Below are 21234 nucleotides of genomic sequence, written 5' to 3' on the forward strand. Positions count from 1 at the left end.
TGGGTCCCTAGTCGCATGGTTCGTCCTGACCTAACCTCATAGTGTTTTGAGTGTTTTTCTTTGCAGATTACTGTTATCCTTTCCTGGCTTGTGACGTCTTGGGTATCTGCTACGAATTTCTGACGCTGGAGCAATTAATAAACAAGATAACAGAACTGCAGAGGCAAGAAGGAGCTGCAAGAGCTTTATCACAATTAAGAAAGCTGTCATTTCGGCTTAGAGCATTCAGCTGCGGGATGGGGACTTAGGAGTTGGTTTGTATCTTTGTTAAAAATCGGGGTTTCTTTTATTCTTGTGTATTTTATTAGGTATAATGTTGCTCTTACTGTGTTTGATTCATTGTGTTCATAGATCTTGTAAGTCACCTTAGCCGACATAACAGGTCAAGATTCTCTGTGCACTGCAGCCACATCACAAAGCCCGTGAACCAATAGACAGGATGGCTATGACTTGTGCGGCACGCCTGGCCAGCGACCGCATGCGCCATAGGCTCCCTATGTTTCAACCGAGGCGAATTTTGGCACCCGCTGGCCACGTGTGCTGAAATCCGTTCCTCTGCAAATGTATAAATACCGGGACTTTCCGAAGAGCATCGGGTTGGTGTACGGCAAGGCCATCGTTGCCTCTGTGGGGACGCCCACGTAAAGCTGGCACCTGCCGATTGCTGGGCTGAGTTCACGGATGGTGGTGACTAGATCTGCTAATGCTCTTCTAATAGAAAAAGGGAGGGGGAATTGTTGTGGGAACATATTTAGCTAACGGTCACAAGAGCATTCCAGACGCCTTTAGAAGGCCTTGAACAGAATAAACAAAAAGACAAAAATAAGAAAGATACCAATTAGAAAAACACAGGTGCATATTCCACGATAAAGAGAACTTGGCACAAACAACCTCAATTCGGCAGTTTATCTTGACCAATTAGACTGAGATAAGTCTCGTATGTTTAGTTAGTATGACCAATTATATTTTATGTTTATGCGCGTGTGCAGTGTTGATGCAGCCAATCATTAAGTGCAGCTGGACGCGTGGACAGTGCATGAATAATGTGTGAATAGTGTGTGTAACCAATAGGAGCTAGTTGGACATGAGGAGGGGGAAATGTAGGGTACGGCGTTCGGAAGATCTCGTTTTGTCACGGAAAGATAGAAGGCTAGTCGTCGCCTCCCTATGACATATCAGTAATCCCACCTACCGTTGTTAGTATAAAAGGAATTAACTGCGCAATAAAAGACGGAGTTGGCACTCACACCATGTGTGTTATCTGTCTCTTCCCTGGTCCGGGCCGACCAGTGATCTAATCGCGGCACCTTGATATGTAGCAATGCTACACAGCAGATTATTTTCCGTTGTCTAAGAACTTAGTTCCAGAATTATATTAATTCTCAAAACCTGCCAATGATAAGTCAGTCAGTCACAGATTTTATAGAAAAGGTCCCTATAATGCCCTCCAATCCATACCAATAATAGACATATTCTAGCTTTTGTTCCAACCTGATTTTAAAAAATCATAATTAATGTGGACAAAAAGGGAGGATTTTTTTTTTTTTTAAAGCTGTATGTCACATTTAAGGTCACCAAATACATAATTATCAGTAAAAATTATCTCAGATCTTGGGTGGCCCATTAAGATCTGTTGTAAGAGACATGGACAGCATTTGCATTCAGATGTGAGGTAACTAGGGAATCTAGAGTTTAGCGCTCACCTTTCACAGAAATCCCATCAAAATGGATCATTACTTAACCATGTGCTTCAGCACCTGTGTCTTTTTCCAGAAAACTTCCCAAAGATCCTGGGAGTTTTACTATTGTGCATAATCAGACATGCTGCAATTTGAGCTGTGCAGTGCTTCTGAAGAACCAAGCCTATCTAGGACTCAAACCAGCAAGACACCACCTATTCCCGAGCACTGCCAATCATTTCCTGGTAAGAACCCAGTTCCTGTCTATGTCTAGATGCAGAGCTATGGATGTCTGGGTAGTAGGCTTGCTAAAGCAGACACAGAGAATCCCTCTATGTCTTGTGAAAGAACAAGAACAAATATTGACATGGATGGGACATATACTGTGATATTGAAAAAGCACTTAGAAAACAGTATCCAGAAGCTGAAAATAAGTTAAGCAAAGATAAATTGATCCTGACTAATTGCAGGTTAACTCTTTTAGTCACACACAAGTCAGTGAAAAATACAGCTAGTGCAAAAGCACAGGTCTCCCAATTTCAAAGTCAATTGGCCAAGTAGATGCTTAGGGCCCCAGTTACTGTACGCAATGATTTGACAACAGAGCTACATAGCATACATTATTCCATATGCTTATTTTTGTTGGCATGGAAAACACTTCATATCCTAAGAAGCCCTGAAATGTCAGCACACTCCACAGTAAGTCACGTTGGAGAAAACACTGGTTTCTCCAATATCACACAGTACATTCTTTTAGCTTTTTGTACAGACAAGCCAGGGCTAGCAGACTATTGGAAATGAACAGGCACAAGAAGTAGGAATTGCAAGAACACATCAAAAATTATTTATTTCACCAACACTTCACTGTAAAGTGTTCACCATTTAAAGGTCATTCTTCAGTTTTCAAAACTCAAGGAAGATCTCATTACATGTCCTGTTGAATAGCTTCAAGATTAACTATGGATTCAAGACTATAGCATACTGTTTACAGAATAATTCATTTAAAAGCATTTAAAAAACCCAAATTCTAAAACCTTGGCAATATTACCTATTATGGTTTTTACTATGAAAGACACTATGAAAGGGGGAAAAAAATGCCATTTCTCAACAAGCTGAGACTCAACTTACTTGACAGTCTCAAAAGAAACTTTCCAGACTTCAGCTTCAAAACTGAGGAGCAAACTCGGACAGGGATAGCTATGAGACTGGATTTTTATTTTTTTTTAAACACTTCCTGCCAAGTTAAACAGACACTGCTGTAGCAAAAGGTAGATCTATCCCACCTGTAATGACACTTCCCTTGTGCCAACCCTGTATTTGTACAGCTATGCAGTCAGCTAGGTTACAGTACTGATGTGGCTCACTGCATAGTCAAATGTTTGTGCTGCAGTACATACAACAGGAAAAAGCAGCCCCCGTCTTCTGTTGTCCCCACTTTTTGGTGGCAAGCTCAGTGAAAACTTAATGATCAAGATGTTGACAAAGAATGCAACCACAAAGATGGACAAAACAGTGCCTGTGAATCATTTGCAAGTATATGGAGGAAGAAGAAAAACCTGAGATGAACTATGTATTTCAAGTTCTTCCCTCTTTATTTAGGTAAAAGTCATTAGTCAAAACCAGTGATACTGACTGCTTAAGTTAGCTAACTTGATATCTGTAGCTGGAAAAAAAAAATCATTACAAGATACTGTGAATGTCAATATATGCTTGTACCTGGCAATCCATCATGATCTATTGCATGTTTAAACAGTGTCTCCCTAGACTATTTTTTTTTTAATGATGACTGGCATTCACCACTAATCGCCACCAGAAAAATGTGTCAGAATGTAGTGTGTTGCCAGAAGCATATTTGTGATGCAGTTCCAGAAAATCAATACAGTATTCAAACAGTTCCATTACTTTGCAGAATGGAGTAGACGACATTAATACTACTACCACGGCTCTGTGTAGATGCAACAGAGCCCAACACTGCATGTGCAAGGCCCAGGTGGAATAAAACCACAGCTTCTTCTAGCCTCCTCTCCCTTCTAACCTCCCTGTTCTGAGCACAATACTAATTTTGGTGGATCCCAAATGGCCCACCCTTGGAAAAAATAAAAACTAAGATATTCACAACAGAATGGGGAAAAGAAACCTATTATCAAAATTAGATCTAAAAGCAGATTTTTTCATAGTGCAATGCTTCCACACCCATTGCACCTTACCTTTAAGACTGAATACATCTGAAAAAGCCTTGCAGGGAGAGCAGCACGAAACCCTGAACTAGAAAGCATGTTCTTGCAAAATTTTTTACAGAGGGCTTTCACATAAGTAGGGCCTTTAAATACACATTTCAACTTAACATGGTATTTAAGAAAAAAAAAAAAAAAAGATGGACTGAGTACTCTGATTTTTATTTTTACTTTAAATAATACAAAATATTTTGTCCCTTTGTTCATTGTTACAGTTTCCTGTTACTAAGACTATAACCACACACATGGGGAAGCCTGAGATTTTTCTCTTGAGAGCATGCAGGGTTGTCTCAGATACAAAGGGCACATTGTTAAAACACAAGCACACTGAATTTTTGTGTGTGTGTATATATATATACACATATATTCATGTGAGTTCCAGGTCTGGTCTCAACCTCATTTGATATCTCTACACCACACTCACTCCCTTGCCAGATGCCTCTTAAACTATAACTACTGGACTAGAAGAGCCATCATTTCTTGGTGTCCTGGTTTCAGCTGGGATAGAGTTAACTGTCTTCCTAGTAGCTGGTACAGTGCTATGTTTTGAGTTCAGTATGTGAAGAATGTTGATAACACTGATGTTTTCAGTTGTTGCTAAGTAGTGTTTAGTCTAAAGTCAAGGATTTTTCAGCTTCTCAAGCCCAGCCAGCGAGAAAGCTGGAGGGGCACAAGAAGTTGGCACAGGACACAGCCAGGGCACCTGACCCAAAGTGGCCAAAGGGGTATTCCATACCATGTGATGCCACATCTAGTGTATAAACTGGGAGGAGTGGGGGCAGGGGATTGCTGCTCGGGGACTAGCTGGGTGTCGATCGGTGGGTGGTGAGCAATTGCACTGCGCATCATTTGTACATTCCAATCCTTTCATTATTGCTGTTGTCATTTTATTAGTGTTATCATTATCATTATTAGTTTCTTCTTTTCTGTTCTATTAAACTGTTCTTATCTCAACCCATGAGTTTTACTTCTTTTCCCGATTGTCTCCCCCATCCCACTGGGTGTGGGGGGAGTGAGCAGCTGCGTGGTGCTTAGTTGCTGGCTGGGGTTAAACCATGACACTTGGAAATTACTTTAGGCCTAAACGATTTCAGAATTAAAGATATGTAAAAGAGTGGAAGAGCTAAGTTTCTAATCTATATGAAGTGCTTGCATTGTTTAGATGGTCACTGATCTGGAATACATTGGAAAACCATAGGCTCAGCTAAAATCATGTCCCAGGCACCTATACTAATGAGAAACTACTAGCAAATTAGTGTTACATCATGAGATAATGCTCTTCTCTTTGTAGTATACTAACACATAGACATAGATTTTGAAAGCTCTGATTTAAAGAGTGATCAGCTAAGAGCTTTAAATCAAATCACAGTCTTAAGAGACAATCATAAAGAATAAATGTTTTCCAACAAAATTCCCATAAAACTGATATCTGAATTCTACTTATTACTTTTACTAATTAGCAAGCAGAAATGCTCTAAAGCCAGTTAGGTGTCATTGCCTCTCTCAATTAGAAGTGATGGCCTGTTACAGTATTTCAAGCTATTGCAATCTCTATGGCTTTGAGACTGCATACTTCCTCAAGTATTGGCTCAACATCTGCAAAGATAATGGGAATTGTGGTAGGGTAAGCAGGTAGCGAGAAATCACAAGCACATACACACAAAACATTCATCTGATGTTTGCCTTGAGACATTAAGAATAAAAATAATCTCAACATGATGAATGCGAAGAACTGAAATGTTAATTTTCAGCAGAACTAGTATTTCACCCAGAGAGCTGATCTATACAATCTTTATAATGCATGAAAATACTGAAAAAGATCAGTTGCAACCTTAAGGTATTATGAATACCTTCACTGGATCAGCACAGAAATCATCCCCCATGGCATTCAGGACACCCATTTATGTGTTGACAGGCCAGAATAGCTGTTTTAGTTTTCATGGTCATAAAACTACTGTGACAGAAGGTAATTTAAGCATGGTAGAGGTCTCCATGCATTGCTGCCTGACGAAGTAGTTTATTAACCATTTCAAGCTGATTTACATACAGTACATCTGTCTAGGTATTTATACATTAATAACTTTTTTCAGAAAATCAAGTTTTGTGGGTGTTATCTATAGTAAGTAATGTTGATCTGGTTTTGTTACACTCTACACACTGCTACAGAAGACAGCATGAACTACTTTGCTGCCATTGCTTTCCCACAAAAAGCGTCTCATTTTACCCTTGAGATAACAACATGACCAGGAATTGCAGTAACACTAAACTGAGACAAGGGGAGTCAAAAGAATCTCAGTAGACATAATAAAGGGGATGAAAGATGATGTTTAGCGCTTACATTGTTGAAATTAGCTGACATAGAGACAGTCCTTGATAAGAAGAGCTGGTCCTAAGAACCAGCCAATAAGGTAAAGACAGTTCCTGATAAGAAGCAGGAGCAGGCCCCAAGAGCCAGCTAAGACTGGTCTTGCGGCTTGGGTGAATACCAAGAAATCACTGAGCCTGCGCAAGAAAAGAGGTTATTAGCGGTGACGAAGAGGAGTCATCTATCTTCATCTCTGTGACCACCAGACGACCACCATAAAGAGGCACTGCGCAAGCGCGGTTGAGAGGAGACTATGGAAATGACCTCTCGGAGCTAATTTTAATATGAAGCGGGGACAGGTCATGCATATGTATAGGCGTATTGTGAATATGTAACACTTGACTGTATAAACTTGAAACTAACTGCCGAGTCGGGCGCGCACGACTTTGGTGGGACTACCCCCCCCCCGTGCTGCCCAGCGCTGAATAAACATACCTACTTTACAATCTCACTGATTGTGGAGTCCGTTTCCGCACGTCAGTTTGGCGAGCCAGCCAGGAGACTCTCTGCTCGGCTGCGGGACCGACTGCGGAGCGGACGCCCCTCGGCGCGCCCCGAGCACTTTCCTCGGAGGGGCCTCCACTGCCAGCCGCTCACCGTGGGAGCAGACAACGACCTCCTGAAGCCGCGGACCAAACGGTATGTTTCACAGAGGGAGTCTGTAAAGGTACAGGCCGGGGCAGCTGGTAAATCGCACAGAGACGTCTGGCGTGCAGCAGAGTCCCCGTATGGGAGGAGGGTACCCTGTATGGTAAAAAAGGGGGATTTGCTGACCGATAGAGCGGCCGCCAGCGATCTTGGGGGTAGATCGAGCAAATCCGGGGTGACCGCTGCATCCCAGTATCGGGAGCCAGGACGGACCTGTCGATGACTGGTATATAAGAGGCAGGAGAAGGGTAAGTGGACCCCCTCGCAATTGCGCTTGGTTTACTTTTGCAGCTGCTGAAAGGTTGTCAACTGGAGCGATGATTGTATGATGTGAATGTTTGGAAGTTTATGTTAAAGATTTTGTGTGGGTGTGTGGAAATGATATGTTGAAATTTATAGGTGTATGTATGTTTGTTAATGTGTGAATGTCTTTACGTCTTAATAGGGGTGATTCCCTGTTTTGTATGTGGGCTTGCAACTGGACTATATAATAGCAATTAGCATCCGGCTTGGGTTTTGTTGAAGTGTAAATCTTGTGGGAGGAGGTGGTACTGTACATCTAACAGACGGAAACCAGACTGCCTTGAGTGTTTTCCCAAATTCCACACTTCTATGATGGGAAACAATCAAGGAGGAGTATTGAGGAAGAGTCCTTTGGGTTGTGTAATTGCCCACTGGAAAGATATTGTTGGGACCGGAGGTACAGAAAGTAAAAAGAACCTTATTAAATACTGCAATCAATGGTGGCCGTTGTATAAGTTAGAAGGTGATGCTAAGTGGCCACTTAATGGGTCAATAGATTATAATACTCTATTACAAGTAATGCTGTTTTTAAGGAGAGAAGGAAAATGGGATGAGGTTTCGTATGCAGACATGTTTTTCACCCTCCGAAACCATCCGGAGTGGCAAAGGGACTGTGGAATGGTACCCCCACAGGACCCCATGGTGCTTGCACTTGAGCGAGAGAACAACAAGGAGCTTAGAGGTAAACTGAGGCGGTGTTGTTCGGCATGTAGTATTGGACAAAGATGTACTAAGGCAAATAAAATCCATCAGGTACCAGAACAAGATCTAACTGATTTGTTTAAGCCTCCCCCTCGATCACAGGAACAGGATGCAGACTCGGATAGAACTCCAACCCCCCCGAACAGCCCTGTATCTTCCCGTACTAGGAAGAAAACTACCTCAACAGCTTTACAAGCACCTCTCCGAGAGGCAGTGGGGCCGGATGGGGGGACGATGTTAATCAAAGTACCCTTTTCTACTGCTGACCTAGGGGAATGGAAAAAGGTTGCAAAAGATTATAGGAGTGATCCGATAGGTGTAACTAAGCATTTCCAATTTATTGTAAAACAGCATAACCCTGATTGGAAGGATATACAGCTATTACTGGAATATATGACTGAGACAGAGAAACAGCTGATTTTAAAACCAGCAGGGAATCTTGCTGAAGACCATTATAAGATTACAGGAGGGGACATTAAGGAATATTCCCCTCTCCAAGACCCAAAGTGGGATGTTCATAGATCTGCACATATGGAAAGATTGCAGGGGTATCAGGAGTGGATTGCAAAAGGAATGGAGAAAGCAATCCCCAAAACTATAAATTGGTCAGCTTTATATGCAGTTAAACAGAGTCCTTCCGAGTCTCCATCTGAATTCCTGGATCGACTGAGGGATGTAATGCGCCGCAGCACACCGCTAGATCCTGGGTCAGAGGTAGGAATACAACAATTAGTCTCCCTGTTTTTGGGTCAATCTACAAGGGATATAAGGCGTAAACTTCAGAAATTACGACCTACAGAGAGTAGGAATTTAGAAACATTGTTGGATGAAGCATGGAGAGTATTTAGTAACAGAGAAGAAGGATATAGGCAAGGGCAAAAGAAATTACTGGCTGTTATCCAGGAAGAAAGAGGAAGAGGGCCTAGACGAGACTTGCCCCGACTCGGCAAGGATCAATGCGCTTTGTGTAAGAAATTTGGTCATTGGAAAAAGGAATGCCCAAGGAACAAGGAGGATCAGAGGGCTCAAACAGGAAGAACGGTAGCCCATGTGAAGGGAGATTGACGGGAACCTGGGGAATCTACCCTAGTGGATCCACTGGTTATAATTAAGCTAGGGAAAACACAACAAGAGGTAGAATTTTTGGTAGATACGGGGGCAACATACTCGGTTCTGAACCAAGCTTTGATGCCCCTGGGAGATGATTATGTCATGGTGAAAGGAGCGACTGGCCAAAGTGAAAAGGCATATTTTTGTAAACCTTTAGAATATAAATTAGGAAAACAGTGGGGCATTCATAAATTTTTATATATGCCCAACTCCCCAAAGGCACTTTTGGGAAGGGACTTGTTGGAACAATTGGGAGCAAAAATTGTATTCGAAAAGGGAGAAATTACTCTGGAGGTAAAAGATCAGCAATATATTCAAATATTGAGCCTAACCTTAACCAGTCTCCCCCTAGAAGGAAGCATTAACGAGGACATCTTAAACCAAGTGTACCCAGGGGTATGGGCTACTGATGCACCTGGAAGAGCGAAAAGTGCTCCACCTGTTGAAGTTAGGATCAAGGAAGGCCAAAAGCTGGTAAGAATTAAACAATATCCCCTAAAGAAGGAAGACAGAGAAGGAATCTGGCTGGTGATAGAAAAATTTTTGCAGTTGGGATTATTAAAAGAATGTGAGTCTGAATTCAATACCCCTATATTACCTGTTCGGAAGCCCGATGGGTCATATCGGGTGGTCCAAGACTTACGGGTGGTGAATAAGATAACTGAAGATCTTTACCCAGTAGTGGCAAACCCATATACTCTGTTGACTGTATTAACACCTGAATTGACTTGGTTTACTGTTTTAGATTTGAAGGATGCCTTCTTTTGCCTCCCTCTCCATGAAGCCAGCCAAAAATTATTTGCATTTGAATGGGAAAACCCCAAAAGTGGTCGAAAGACCCAGCTCACTTGGACGGTGTTGCCACAAGGATTTAAGAATAGTCCTACCATTTTTGGCAATCAGCTTGACTTAGAATCCTGGGAAGCCCCGTCTGAGGAGGGGAAGCTGTTGCAGTACGTGGATGATATCCTGATCGCCACCAAAACAGAGAAAGATTGTATGACGTGGACGGTGAGTCTGTTAAATTTTCTGGGACTCCAGGGGTACCGGGTATCCAAGAAAAAGGCACAGGTAATGCAACGCAAAGTGAATTACTTGGGCTATGAAATTAGTGCGGGACAAAGAACTTTGGGACAGGCCCGTAAAGAGGCAATATGCCAAACTCGGAGACCTCAGACAGTAAAAGAGTTACGGACTTTTCTGGGAATGACAGGGTGGTGCCGATTGTGGATCTATAATTATGGATTGCTTGTTAAACCACTGTATGCGTTGACAGCCACTGAGCAGAAACACCTTGAGTGGAGCAAGGAGACCGAACGAGCCTTTGAGCTACTGAAAAAGGCTTTGATGTCGGCCCCAGCCTTAGGACTCCCAGATGTGAGTAAGCCATTCCTTCTTTACTCCCATGAGAAGCAGGGCATTGCCCTGGGAATATTAGCACAAAACCTGGGTCCATATTGACAGGCAGTTGCCTACTTCTCTAAGCAGTTAGACACGACTGCAAAAGGTTGGCCTGGATGCCTGCGGGCGGTTGCAGCTGTGATACTGAATATACAGGAAGCCCAAAAGTTTACTCTGGGCCAGAAAATGACTGTTCTGGTGTCTCACACAGTATCAGCAGTACTGGAAGCAAAAGGTGGACATTGGCTCTCTCCACAAAGATTCCTGAGATATCAAGCTATATTGGTAGAGCAGGATGATGTGGAGATTGTAGTCACTAACATTGTCAACCCAGCTTCTTTTCTCAGCGGGAACACAGGAGAACCAGTACATCATGACTGTTTGGAAACCATTGAAGCAACATACGCCAGTCGCCCAGACCTGAAAGACAGCCCCATGGAAAACAGGGAAATGTAGTTCACAGACGGAAGCAGTTACGTCCTAAATGGTAATCGACATGTGGGATATGCCGTCACCACCAGCCAAGAGGTAATAGAATCAGGGGCTTTGCCCATGAACACTTCTGCACAGAAGGCAGAAATAATTGCTCTAACCCGCGCCCTGGAGTTGGCCCAGGGCAAAGTTGTGAACATTTATACAGACTCAAAATATGCCTTTGGAGTTGTACATGCACATGGAGCAATTTGGAAGGAGAGAGGACTACTGAGTTCTCAAGGGAAAAATATCAAACACGCAGAAGAAATTCTGAAGTTACTGGAAGCTGTCCAACTCCCTAAGAAAGTAGCAATTATGCATATTAAGGCACACCAGAAAGTGAGCTCAGATTTGGAAAAAGGGAACGAGCTGGCGGACAGAGAGACAAAACAAGTGGCCAAAACAAAGGTAAAAACAGAAGGGGCTTTAATTCCGGATAGGCAGAACTCCCTAGAAGGTAAGCCAGAATACACCAAGGAAGATCAGAAGCTCATTACAGATTTAGAAGGGTCATATAATGAGGAAGGGTGGGCTCATACCCCACAAGGAAAGCTAATCATTTCCTCTTGCTCATTATGGCATTTGATACGGGAGGAACATAGGAAAAGACATTGGGGGACAGAGGCTCTGTATAATCATTTGATAAGAGAAATTGTGGCTAGAAATTTATACACCACGGTGAGACAGGTGACTCAACAGTGTGATCTTTGCCTCCAGACTAATCCTAAGAATACCCCCAAGCCAGAAATGGGCCAGATTGGAAAAGGCAATGGGCCTGGACAACAATGGCAAATTGATTTTACAGAACTTCCAAGAAAAGGGGGGTATCGATATTTATTGGTATTAACTGATACCTTTTCAGGTTGGCCAGAAGCATTCCCAACAAGAACGGCTAAAGCTCGGGAGGTAACTAAAATACTAGTACAAGAGATAATACCACGTTTTGGGGTTCCAGCAACCATATCCTCTGACAGAGGACCACATTTTGTCTCAAAAATAGTACAACAAATTAGCCGCCATTTAGGTATAGATTGGCAGCTTCATACTCCATATCACCCCCAGTCAAGTGGTCAAGTGGAAAAAATGAACCACTTAATCAAACAGCAAATTGTGAAATTAGGACAAGAAGCAAATCTGACATGGCCTCAGTCTCTCCCTTTAGCCCTTCTGCGTATACAAACAAGACCAAGGGCGAAAGAAGGACTGAGCCCCTTTGAAATTCTGTATGGACAACCCTATGGGATACAGAGAGGGGTGTCTGTACAAGCGGGGGATGAAATTATGACTTCTTACATGGTAGCATTAGGTAAGCAACTTAATAAAATCAGGAAGCATGTGGTAGGGACTCGAGGGAGAGGTTTGGATGGGCCTGTACATAATATACAACCAGGAGATTATGTGTATATAAAGTCTCTTACAGAAAAAACTCTGGAGCCGCAGTGGGAAGGATCATTTCAAGTATTACTTACCTCCTTCACCGCGATTAGGATCAAGGAACAGAGCGCCTGGATCCATCACACTAGGGTGAAGAAGGCACCCAAAGGACAATGGACTTCACAAGAAAAGGGACCTTTGAAGCTCAAATTTGTAAGACATTGATTGTCATGCTCCTCAGTTGGACCTTGCCCAAGGGGCAGGCTTGGGATCGAAATACTTATTTAAATATGACAGAGAGTATCTCAAAAGTACTAAATTTATCAGATTGTTGGGTATGTAATCCCCTTCCTCAGGGGAACATGGAACTCCCCTTTCTAGGAGTCCCAACCACAAACTGGACATCTCTTATTAAGATGGGCCAGACAGGAATGGATTATGCCTTTATGGAAAGGGAAATACCCAGCGGGGACCCAGCTTTGATCTGGAGGTACCTGACCCTAAAGAGGTCTTAATTACTGGCCGTTGCTTAAATATTACTGATAATATTTGGGGAGACATGGATAATTGTAGCCTTGCAGAAAATCTGGGAACTTTTGATAAAGGAAAATTAGAACGTCTTGGACTGAACTTAACTATCAGTTTCTATTATATCCGGAAACCAAAGAAGGGGCCAGAAAAGAAGGGGCAAGAACAAGATAGAAGGGAGACACATCTCGGTCCAAGATGCAACACAGGGCCCGGATACTGGTGGCTCTGTGGGGATGGCAGGGCCAGAAAGAGTTTACCCCAGAACTGGAAGGGACACTGTGTTCGGGGTACCTTGCACCTCAGATCAGTATATTCGAGGGAGCTTCGCCTCCCCGAGGGTTTTTGAGAACACCTTGGCTCCGTGTAAAACAGACTGAAAACCCACTAATTATTCGAGGTACTAGGTACCATAGTTTTGTCCGATGGCTAATCCCCTCTTTAGGGGTAAGGGAGTTGGAGAAAGCTATCGTGAATATATCTGCTACATTAGAGGTTATAGAAAAGGCTACAATTGATGCAATTCAAGGGCTGCAACTGGAAATACAATCCCTAAGTAAAGTAGTACTCCAAAATAGAATGGGATTGGACATGCTTTTAGCAAAAGAAGGGGGCTTATGTGTAGTTATAAACCAAACCTGCTGTACCTATATCAATCAAAACCAACGAATTGAAACAGATCTTGAAGAGATATGGGAAAAGATTAGAATACTACATGAAGCTTCCCAAGATGACACTTCTTGGGACTTGACAGACATATTAGAAAAATTAACCTCCTGGTTGCCAGATTTGACATGGTTGAAGCAATTGTTTGTCACTATAATAATCATTATTCTCTTGTCTGTGGTTCTTGGCATAGTGGTTCGATGTGGCTTTTTGTGCTGTAGGAGTACAGGAGTCTCTTACAGTGAATGGAAAAAGAATCAGTTACGACGAAAACTCGAGACCAACAAATACTTTGAGAAGATGCTAGATAGGGAGATAATGTATTAGAAGTACTAGGATTAGATATAGTAAAAGAATTTACTATTTTCTAGAAAAGGGGGGACTGAGACAAGGGGAGTCAAAAGAATCTCAGTAGACATAATAAAGGGGATGAAAGATGATGTTTAGCGCTTACATTGTTGAAATTAGCTGACATAGAGACAGTCCTTGATAAGAAGAGCTGGTCCTAAGAACCAGCCAATAAGGTAAAGACAGTTCCTGATAAGAAGCAGGAGCAGGCCCCAAGAGCCAGCTAAGACTGGTCTTGCGGCTTGGGTGAATACCAAGAAATCACTGAGCCTGCGCAAGAAGAAAGGTTATTAGCGGTGACGAAGAGGAGTCATCTATCTTCATCTCTGTGACCACCAGACGACCACCATAAAGAGGCACTGCGCAAGCGCGGTTGAGAGGAGACTATGGAAATGACCTCTCGGAGCTAATTTTAATATGAAGCGGGGACAGGTCATGCATATGTATAGGCGTATTGTGAATATGTAACACTTGACTGTATAAACTTGAAACTAACTGCCGAGTCGGGCGCGCACGACTTTGGTGGGACTACCCCCCCCCCCGTGCTGCCCAGCGCTGAATAAACATACCTACTTTACAATCTCACTGATTGTGGAGTCCGTTTCCGCACGTCAAAACTACTGCCAAGAAGCTGTACCTTCTGCTCTATTATCTGCAATATTTCTGTGTCAGAGGAGCACAGCTGATGGAACTGTTGCTAAGACAAAGTTTTGGGAGAGCTATCATTAAGCCTTGTGGGAGGGGAAAAAGACAGGTTAAAGAACCTGAGTCAGGTCGAATTCAACGGTTAACAATACTTCTGGCTCCTAACAGCTTTATAGTGCTAATGTCTTGTTACCCAGCTAGGGAAAGGAAAACTGAAAAGTTTAAGGACAAGACTTTGGTTTGGAAACACCAAACAGGTAGTAAACCAATTTCCACAGCAAGATTTGTCTATCCCATATGCTCAAACAGTACAGATTTTCACATATTTTTAGTTTTTTAAAGCTTCAAACTGGCTTTGTAAAAGTTATTACATCCTAGAGTTTAGAATTAGCATGATTTGTCAATTCCCCTACAACTACAGTATCCTCTCTTCAAAATGGGACTCTGCATCCTGAATGCTTTAAAGAAATGCATTTCACTAATTCCCCATCCTTCAGCAAGGGCAAGAGCTAGGAGTGGATCAACCAATAACCATTTTCCCCTAACTACCAAAAATTAAATTAAAATACTTATTTTAGGTAACTACAATGCTAATAAATACATCCTAAAATACTCATCTTCCACAATATTCTCTAGCTAACTTAAGAACCCTAGTATTCTACATCTGCCATCTCAAATTGACACATATCATAACCATCTTTATAAAGATAACATACTAGATATAGTCCAAGAAAAGTGAAGAGAAGCTAAAGTCTTTATAAAAAGACACCTTGATTAACGTGACATGACAGAGGCAAGCACATCTTACAGAAGCTTTGCTGAATGATAAGGAATTACAAGGTAAAGAGTGAAGGGAAAAGCCAGTAAGATGAATTTGGATACTTGTCCACAGTACAGAAGACCATAAAGGAAAGTAGTTAGAGAGAGACTACTCATTAATAAATCAGGAATTAATCCAAGAGATTAAGTTTAACAGGACACCAAATTCTCAACCTTACCAGAATTCATGGCTGTGCAGTTTCCATACCGCTTCTAGCATGAAATGTATTCATTCCAGCCTGAGCAATGATTGCATCATAGTCCACAAATACTAACCTCTAATTCCCCTGCTAGAAAGCAGTACCAACAACCAGTAAAATAAGGTGATGGTTTGCAGCTTTCAACACAGAATTTACCTGGTCAATGTATACAATAACCTGGGCTATGTATACACATCCTGAGTATGTTTACTTAAGATCTATTTCTTAAGGATTTTTAATATAATCAAACCTCTGCTCAAAGACAACCAATTGCGCAATACTGACAAATTTTGTGTTTCTCAATACTGGCAATACAAAAGAGACACATTATGAACTGGGACAGAACATATTGAGGTCGTCTTATTTACACAAAAATCAATGTTTTCCTATTGAAGAACACTATATTCAGTGTGGTCAACCCAACAGAAAGGCCTGCACAAAAAAATCAGTATATCACTCAACAGTGACTATTGATAGGAACTTGTCTTTATGCAACAGGGATGAGGAACTAGGAGAGAGGGAGAAAGAGAGACTGTCAGGTAGAGAATCAAGAGTGGACATCCTATGCTAGAGTGCCTGGCCTATACAATCCCCAAGGCTTGATTTGTTTACCTTCTCCTGTGATATGAGGGACATCCACAAACATATGGGATACAACACTAAGAAGAGTGGTTCCTAAACTACTGGACCCTATAGACCATTCTCAAGTTTCTGAAAACAAATTTAATAGCAACACAGCTTCAGGGACCAGTCACCCACAGCTTGGTATTCACCACATGCACAGTGCATAATTACCTGGCTTGCCTTATGGTATTCTATGAGCTGAGCAGGCTGAACTACACTGACAGAACAGTGAATTCTTCACTATAACAAATGAGACTAAGCCACTGCTGGTTTGGTAAGCCAATTCCTCTCCCCCATCCCAAGTTTTCTGTGTTCTGACCATTGGAATAGGTAAACTCTCCACCAGCCAGGTACTACAAGCTCACTGTACAAGCTTATGTAGGATAACAGTACCCATTAAATACTGAATATAGTACACTGACCCTCATGTGGTCAGGTATATGGATTATCAATCATTTTGCAACTTGCTTCTAGAGCACTCAATTTTAAGACCTTAGTAGAGCATCAGAAAACTGTTTTTATAACTGCAATGTTAACAGTCCAGTACATCTTGGTCTAGAAAGTCTGAAATCCATGGGCAATTGCATTTAGATGCTAATACAAAATAGCTACTGAAACAAGACCTCTGCTCTGAATATTAGAAAATGTCTGATACTTAACTGCAGATCCACAGAGCTGGTGCTGGCCCTGGCTTGGATGCGCTCACTCACTCTTAGAGAGCAGAGAGCTTATCAGTAACACATACCTACATTGCTGGTTTTGACCACCTTGTTAAAAGACAGTCTGCAAAGGAATGCTATATTGCAACACCCCAGTGTGTACTGTCTAGAGAGTCTTCAAAATATTTGCAAGTTTTGTCTTCTTGACCTTAACATGCCAAGATACTACTTAAGAGTCATGACACCAACTTTATACCCTTTCTCCAAATAATTTTGATAGTCCTTCAGTATTTAGGATTATTTCCACTCCCTCTACAGATATGGATTTGCACTGTTCATTAAGAAGCTACCATGCTAAAACATTAACAGTACTGAAGTTTATGAAATGGAGAAATTAAGGATTTTTTTTTTGTAAGTCAGGTTTTTGTTTTCAGAAGTGCTCAATTTAATTCTGGAGAAAGTACAAAGTTTACTCCTCTTCAACAGTTCTCTGTATTTGTAATACAATATACTTAACTGACATATCTACAAACACAATACTGACTTTAAATAAATGAGATGTTTTCCATTATTTGAATTTTAAAAGCTACATAATTCTGTGTCTGCTTAGCAGTTTTAGGAATATAACCCAAAACCACTTGTGGTGGTGTGCTCCCCGCACCACCACCCCCAAGTGGACCTGTATTTCCTGTAACCCTGCTCAAGTGATAACCACCAGTGGCGATCGTAACAATACAATAGCCAAGGGCTAATTTGAGCAATGTGCCCACCTAACCACAGTGCTGGTCAATGTCCGACTCAAGCCAAATTTGGAAGAAACTAACATCTGTAGTTGGTATGCAAATATGACTATGAGTCAATTATCTTACTCCATAAATAGTGGACAGCCCAGGGCCCATTGAGCTCTCCTGCACAGCAGCGGGCTGCACACCAGGATCTCCCCTTGAGTAGGGATGCCTCTCAAGGCTACTCCTCAAGGTTGAGAGAGTCCTTGCCACAACAGATTCTCAGTAAGTGATTAATAGCATGCTAAACTGAAATCTTAGCTAAGTGATACAAAGGATTGATTGCACAAATATAATCCTTTAGGCATAAACCATTGACCAAGTCTGGGACTAGGAGTGGATCCAGCTGCACTGACTCCTCTCTGAGAAGGAGTTTAGAACGCAAGGGGGTCCTTTTTGAACCTCATGACTCAATGGGAGGGTCTCCCTGACAGTTTTGTCTGACCCTCTATGCAGTAAATATCAAGTGAACCTTGCCATCGAATCTTGTTAAACCACTGTCGCATTTACTATCAAACTTTGTTAAATCACTGTTTTATATCAATAAACATATTGCTACTTCTCTCTTAAGAGTGAAGTGCATCACTCCATCCGTGACAACACTATAACATCATTTAGTCTTTTGGCCAGGTTTTTGAAACACATTATGACTTTCTTGAATATGTAGACAGCTGCAAGCTTGGGTTTATTCTGTTTAGATTTGGAAGGGAAGACAACAGGAAAATAAAAGCTAGCCTAAGAAGTCATTCCTTCCTGCATCTTGTACAGTGGGCCCCAGTGACTAGGACAGAGCCAAGGACACAGCTGTTATCACCCTACATGCAAGGAAGTTAATAAATTGGAGAATTCCATGTGTCCTTAACAGCATAAGGAAAGAGACACTTTTAACTTCCACATTACTATATCAATTTCACATTTGAATTCCTGAATGACCAAAATACAAAGGACATTAGTTATAACTTTTATACTCTAAACTATATCATAAAGTCTTAGAAAACCAGCATCTTGTTAATGCATTAAAAGTCTGCTTCCACCTTGCAGTTAGCCAAATCATACTGGGTTTCTGTTGCTTTTGAACATGGGATGAGTTTCCATTCTATTCAGAGGTTATCAGGCAAGCACAAGGTTTATTTTTTTATCTCACTATACAAATTACTAAGAGTACAACTGCAGAAAGTTTTCACAGGTATCTATATCACTTTTATAGCTACTACATTAGATGCGATCAGGTTAATTTTAAAGATTTTATTCCTTCTAATTTCCTTAAAGCTTCAAGTGGATATCCCAATTCACTTAGGGGACCTGCTGTAAAGCAGATTTCTCTAGAGTCTTCTTCACTATATTGGGAAATTCACACCTTGTTTTATATCCTCTGAAGACTCCAGAAGAGTTAAAACGAGCCTTTGCTGCTCTTAAGTTTCACCTTGCAACACTGAGCTTAAAGCAGTCGTTTTCAGGACTGACCACCCCTAAAAGACCAGGGGAAGGTCCTCACGTTGGGGGTCTGGAAGCCAAGGCAGCTCTTCCAGCAATCTGATGTAGTTACGGCAGAGGCAAACCTCTGCAGATCACTGTGCGCCCCACTTTTCTTTCATCAGGTTGATGCACAGCATCGATCGCAGCAGGATTCCTGCTCCTTATGCACCCAGCCAGTAAAACCACTCGCCTCCGTGCTCATTCAGCAGCGCCCGCTTTAACAGCAACAGCTCGCGCGGGCAGCCGCTTCCACCCCCCCGCCCCGGCGGCCCCCGCGACAATCCTTACCCCATGGCGGCCAGCGGCGCCGGGCACCAGCGGTGCCGCGTCCCCGGGGCGCTCCTCGCCGCGCCTCGCCGCAACGGCAGCTCCGCGGCCCCGTGGCGGCGGCAGTCCGCTGGGCTGGGCTCGCCGCGCCGCCGGCTCGCAGCTGCCGGGCCGAGCGTAGCCGCCCGCGCGCTAGGGAGCGCCTCCCGCGGGCCGGGCTCCCATGGCCGCCGGCCTCGCCAGACGCCCGCAGGCAGCGGCTCCGGCCCTCGGACGGGCGGCAGCGGCGGCTCCGGGGGCAGACGGGTCCCCTCCTGCGGGCGGACGGGGAGACGCTCGCCTTCTCCACGAGGGGCTGGCAGCGGCTGCAGCGCTTCTCGCCGGGAGGTGAGCGGCAGCCGAAGGCTGAGGGCTCCGTGCAACTCAGAGGCGGAACGGAATGGGGCAGGCGGTGCGCGCAGGGCTCCACGCCGCCGCTCCCCCTAGCACCCCCGCCAGCAGCGTGGCGGGCACCAATGCATTCTCCCGAGGAGGCGGTGCGAGCCGCGGCACCGGCGCTGGCATCGGGCTCCCAGCGTGCGGCGGCTGGCGGGCGCCGCGCTCCCCCGATCCGCCCACCCCCGGCTGCAGAGATGCGGAGCGCCGCTCCTCCTTCCCGCGGCGGCGGGTCCGCTCCTCGCCGTCACGCCTTCTTCTGCGGCGAGCGGGCGGGCATCGTCCTGGGGCGCGGCGGGTCGGTCACTGCCAGCGGGAGAGGCCGCCGAGCCCGCGCTCCTCTGCGGTGGGGCCGCGGGCTCAGCCCCGCCGGTGGGAGGGAGGGAGGGAGCGAACAAGCGAGCTCCGTGTCAGGCGCTGTCCGGCTGCTCCAGCGCCCTCGAGCCGCTGCATCTTCCTGCTCGCATCCTCCACCTCACGCCTCCGCCCGCCTAGGTCCCCTCGCGGTGGGCAGGCGCAGCCGCCACGCCTGCAGCCCACGCCTCCGTCCCGCTCCTCCGAAGGGAAGGGAAGGGCAGGGCAGGGCAGGGCCCTACAGTCCACCGCGCACGCCGCCACAAGCAGCCAGCTCGCTACTACTCGCGATAGCACCTACTCACTCAGCCTCCATCCGGGGAGCTTTAAATAGCACATGTCACCACGCTCCCCTACGCACCGACGTCACGCACCGCTCCCGGCGCTGACGTCACCGGGGTGTGGGGGATGATGTCAGAGTGGTCCACGCTGCCGGAAGCGCTTCTATAATAGGGAATGGCAGCGGGGGGAAGGTTCGGGGCCCGCCGCGGCCCGGCTGCCTCCGTGCGCCTCTCTGGGGCGCCGGCGGCGCCCGGACTGCCTCCTCCTGCCCCCTGCGGCGCCGTCTCCACGGCAACGCCGCGCGCGGCCGCCGCCACGCCCCGCGGAAGCAGCGGTGCGCCCCGCGGGTCGGCGGGGAGAGCCACGGGTGAAGATGGCGCGGAGCCCACCGCAGAAGGCGGCTGCGGCAACTTTCTAGCCCTCCGCCCCGGGCGTGGGAATAGCAGGGTGCCCGACTCCAGAGGCAGCTGGTCCCGTGTCCGAAACACATGCCTGCATCCCCCTGCTTTGCAAACACTTCAAACCCGACAGCGTTACTGGCTAAACAGGAAAGAAACACAGCAGACATTCTAAAATTGGGAAAAAAAAAAAAAGTAGATTCCAGCACATCCATGCTAGCAGTATTGCAAAGAAACAGCCAGCACTGTGAGCTTGCCAGATCCTACTATTTTTGGCTCAGTCCTTCAATGGTACCATGCAAACAGATAGCATGTGTTGCTGCTTCTAATTCAACAGAGTAGACCAAGCTCCAGCACTATCTACTACCTTGCTGGGCACCTACCTCATCTTCGGTTCAGCAAATATTTACATTAACTCTCCAAGTTTTCCTGAATTTATAAATATTAGGTATAACTGC

At 44.4% G+C, this 21234-nt stretch overlaps 1 protein-coding gene across 2 annotated transcripts in view; it reads right to left on the reverse strand.

Annotated features, from left to right (window-relative positions):
- The window catches only part of LOC121233044 (homer protein homolog 1-like), a 199364-nt gene extending 178881 nt beyond the window's left edge, over nucleotides 1–20483 (reverse strand). The window contains exon 1 of one of the 2 annotated variants that reach the window (XM_041121633.1): nucleotides 20458–20483. Coding sequence is in view for 1 of the 2 variants with exons in the window: in XM_041121632.1 (XP_040977566.1) it covers nucleotides 19329–19333 (5 nt within the window). In the remaining variant the exon portion in view is untranslated. Of the gene's footprint in view, nucleotides 1–19328; nucleotides 19430–20457 lie in introns of those variants that run through there. The other variant, XM_041121632.1, reaches the window with a different exon arrangement.
- Nucleotides 20484–21234: the final 751 nt, after the last annotated feature.

The sequence above is a fragment of the Aquila chrysaetos genome (genome assembly GCF_900496995.4).
Source record: "Aquila chrysaetos chrysaetos chromosome W unlocalized genomic scaffold, bAquChr1.4 W_unloc_4, whole genome shotgun sequence".
Classification (NCBI taxonomy): domain Eukaryota; kingdom Metazoa; phylum Chordata; class Aves; order Accipitriformes; family Accipitridae; genus Aquila; species Aquila chrysaetos.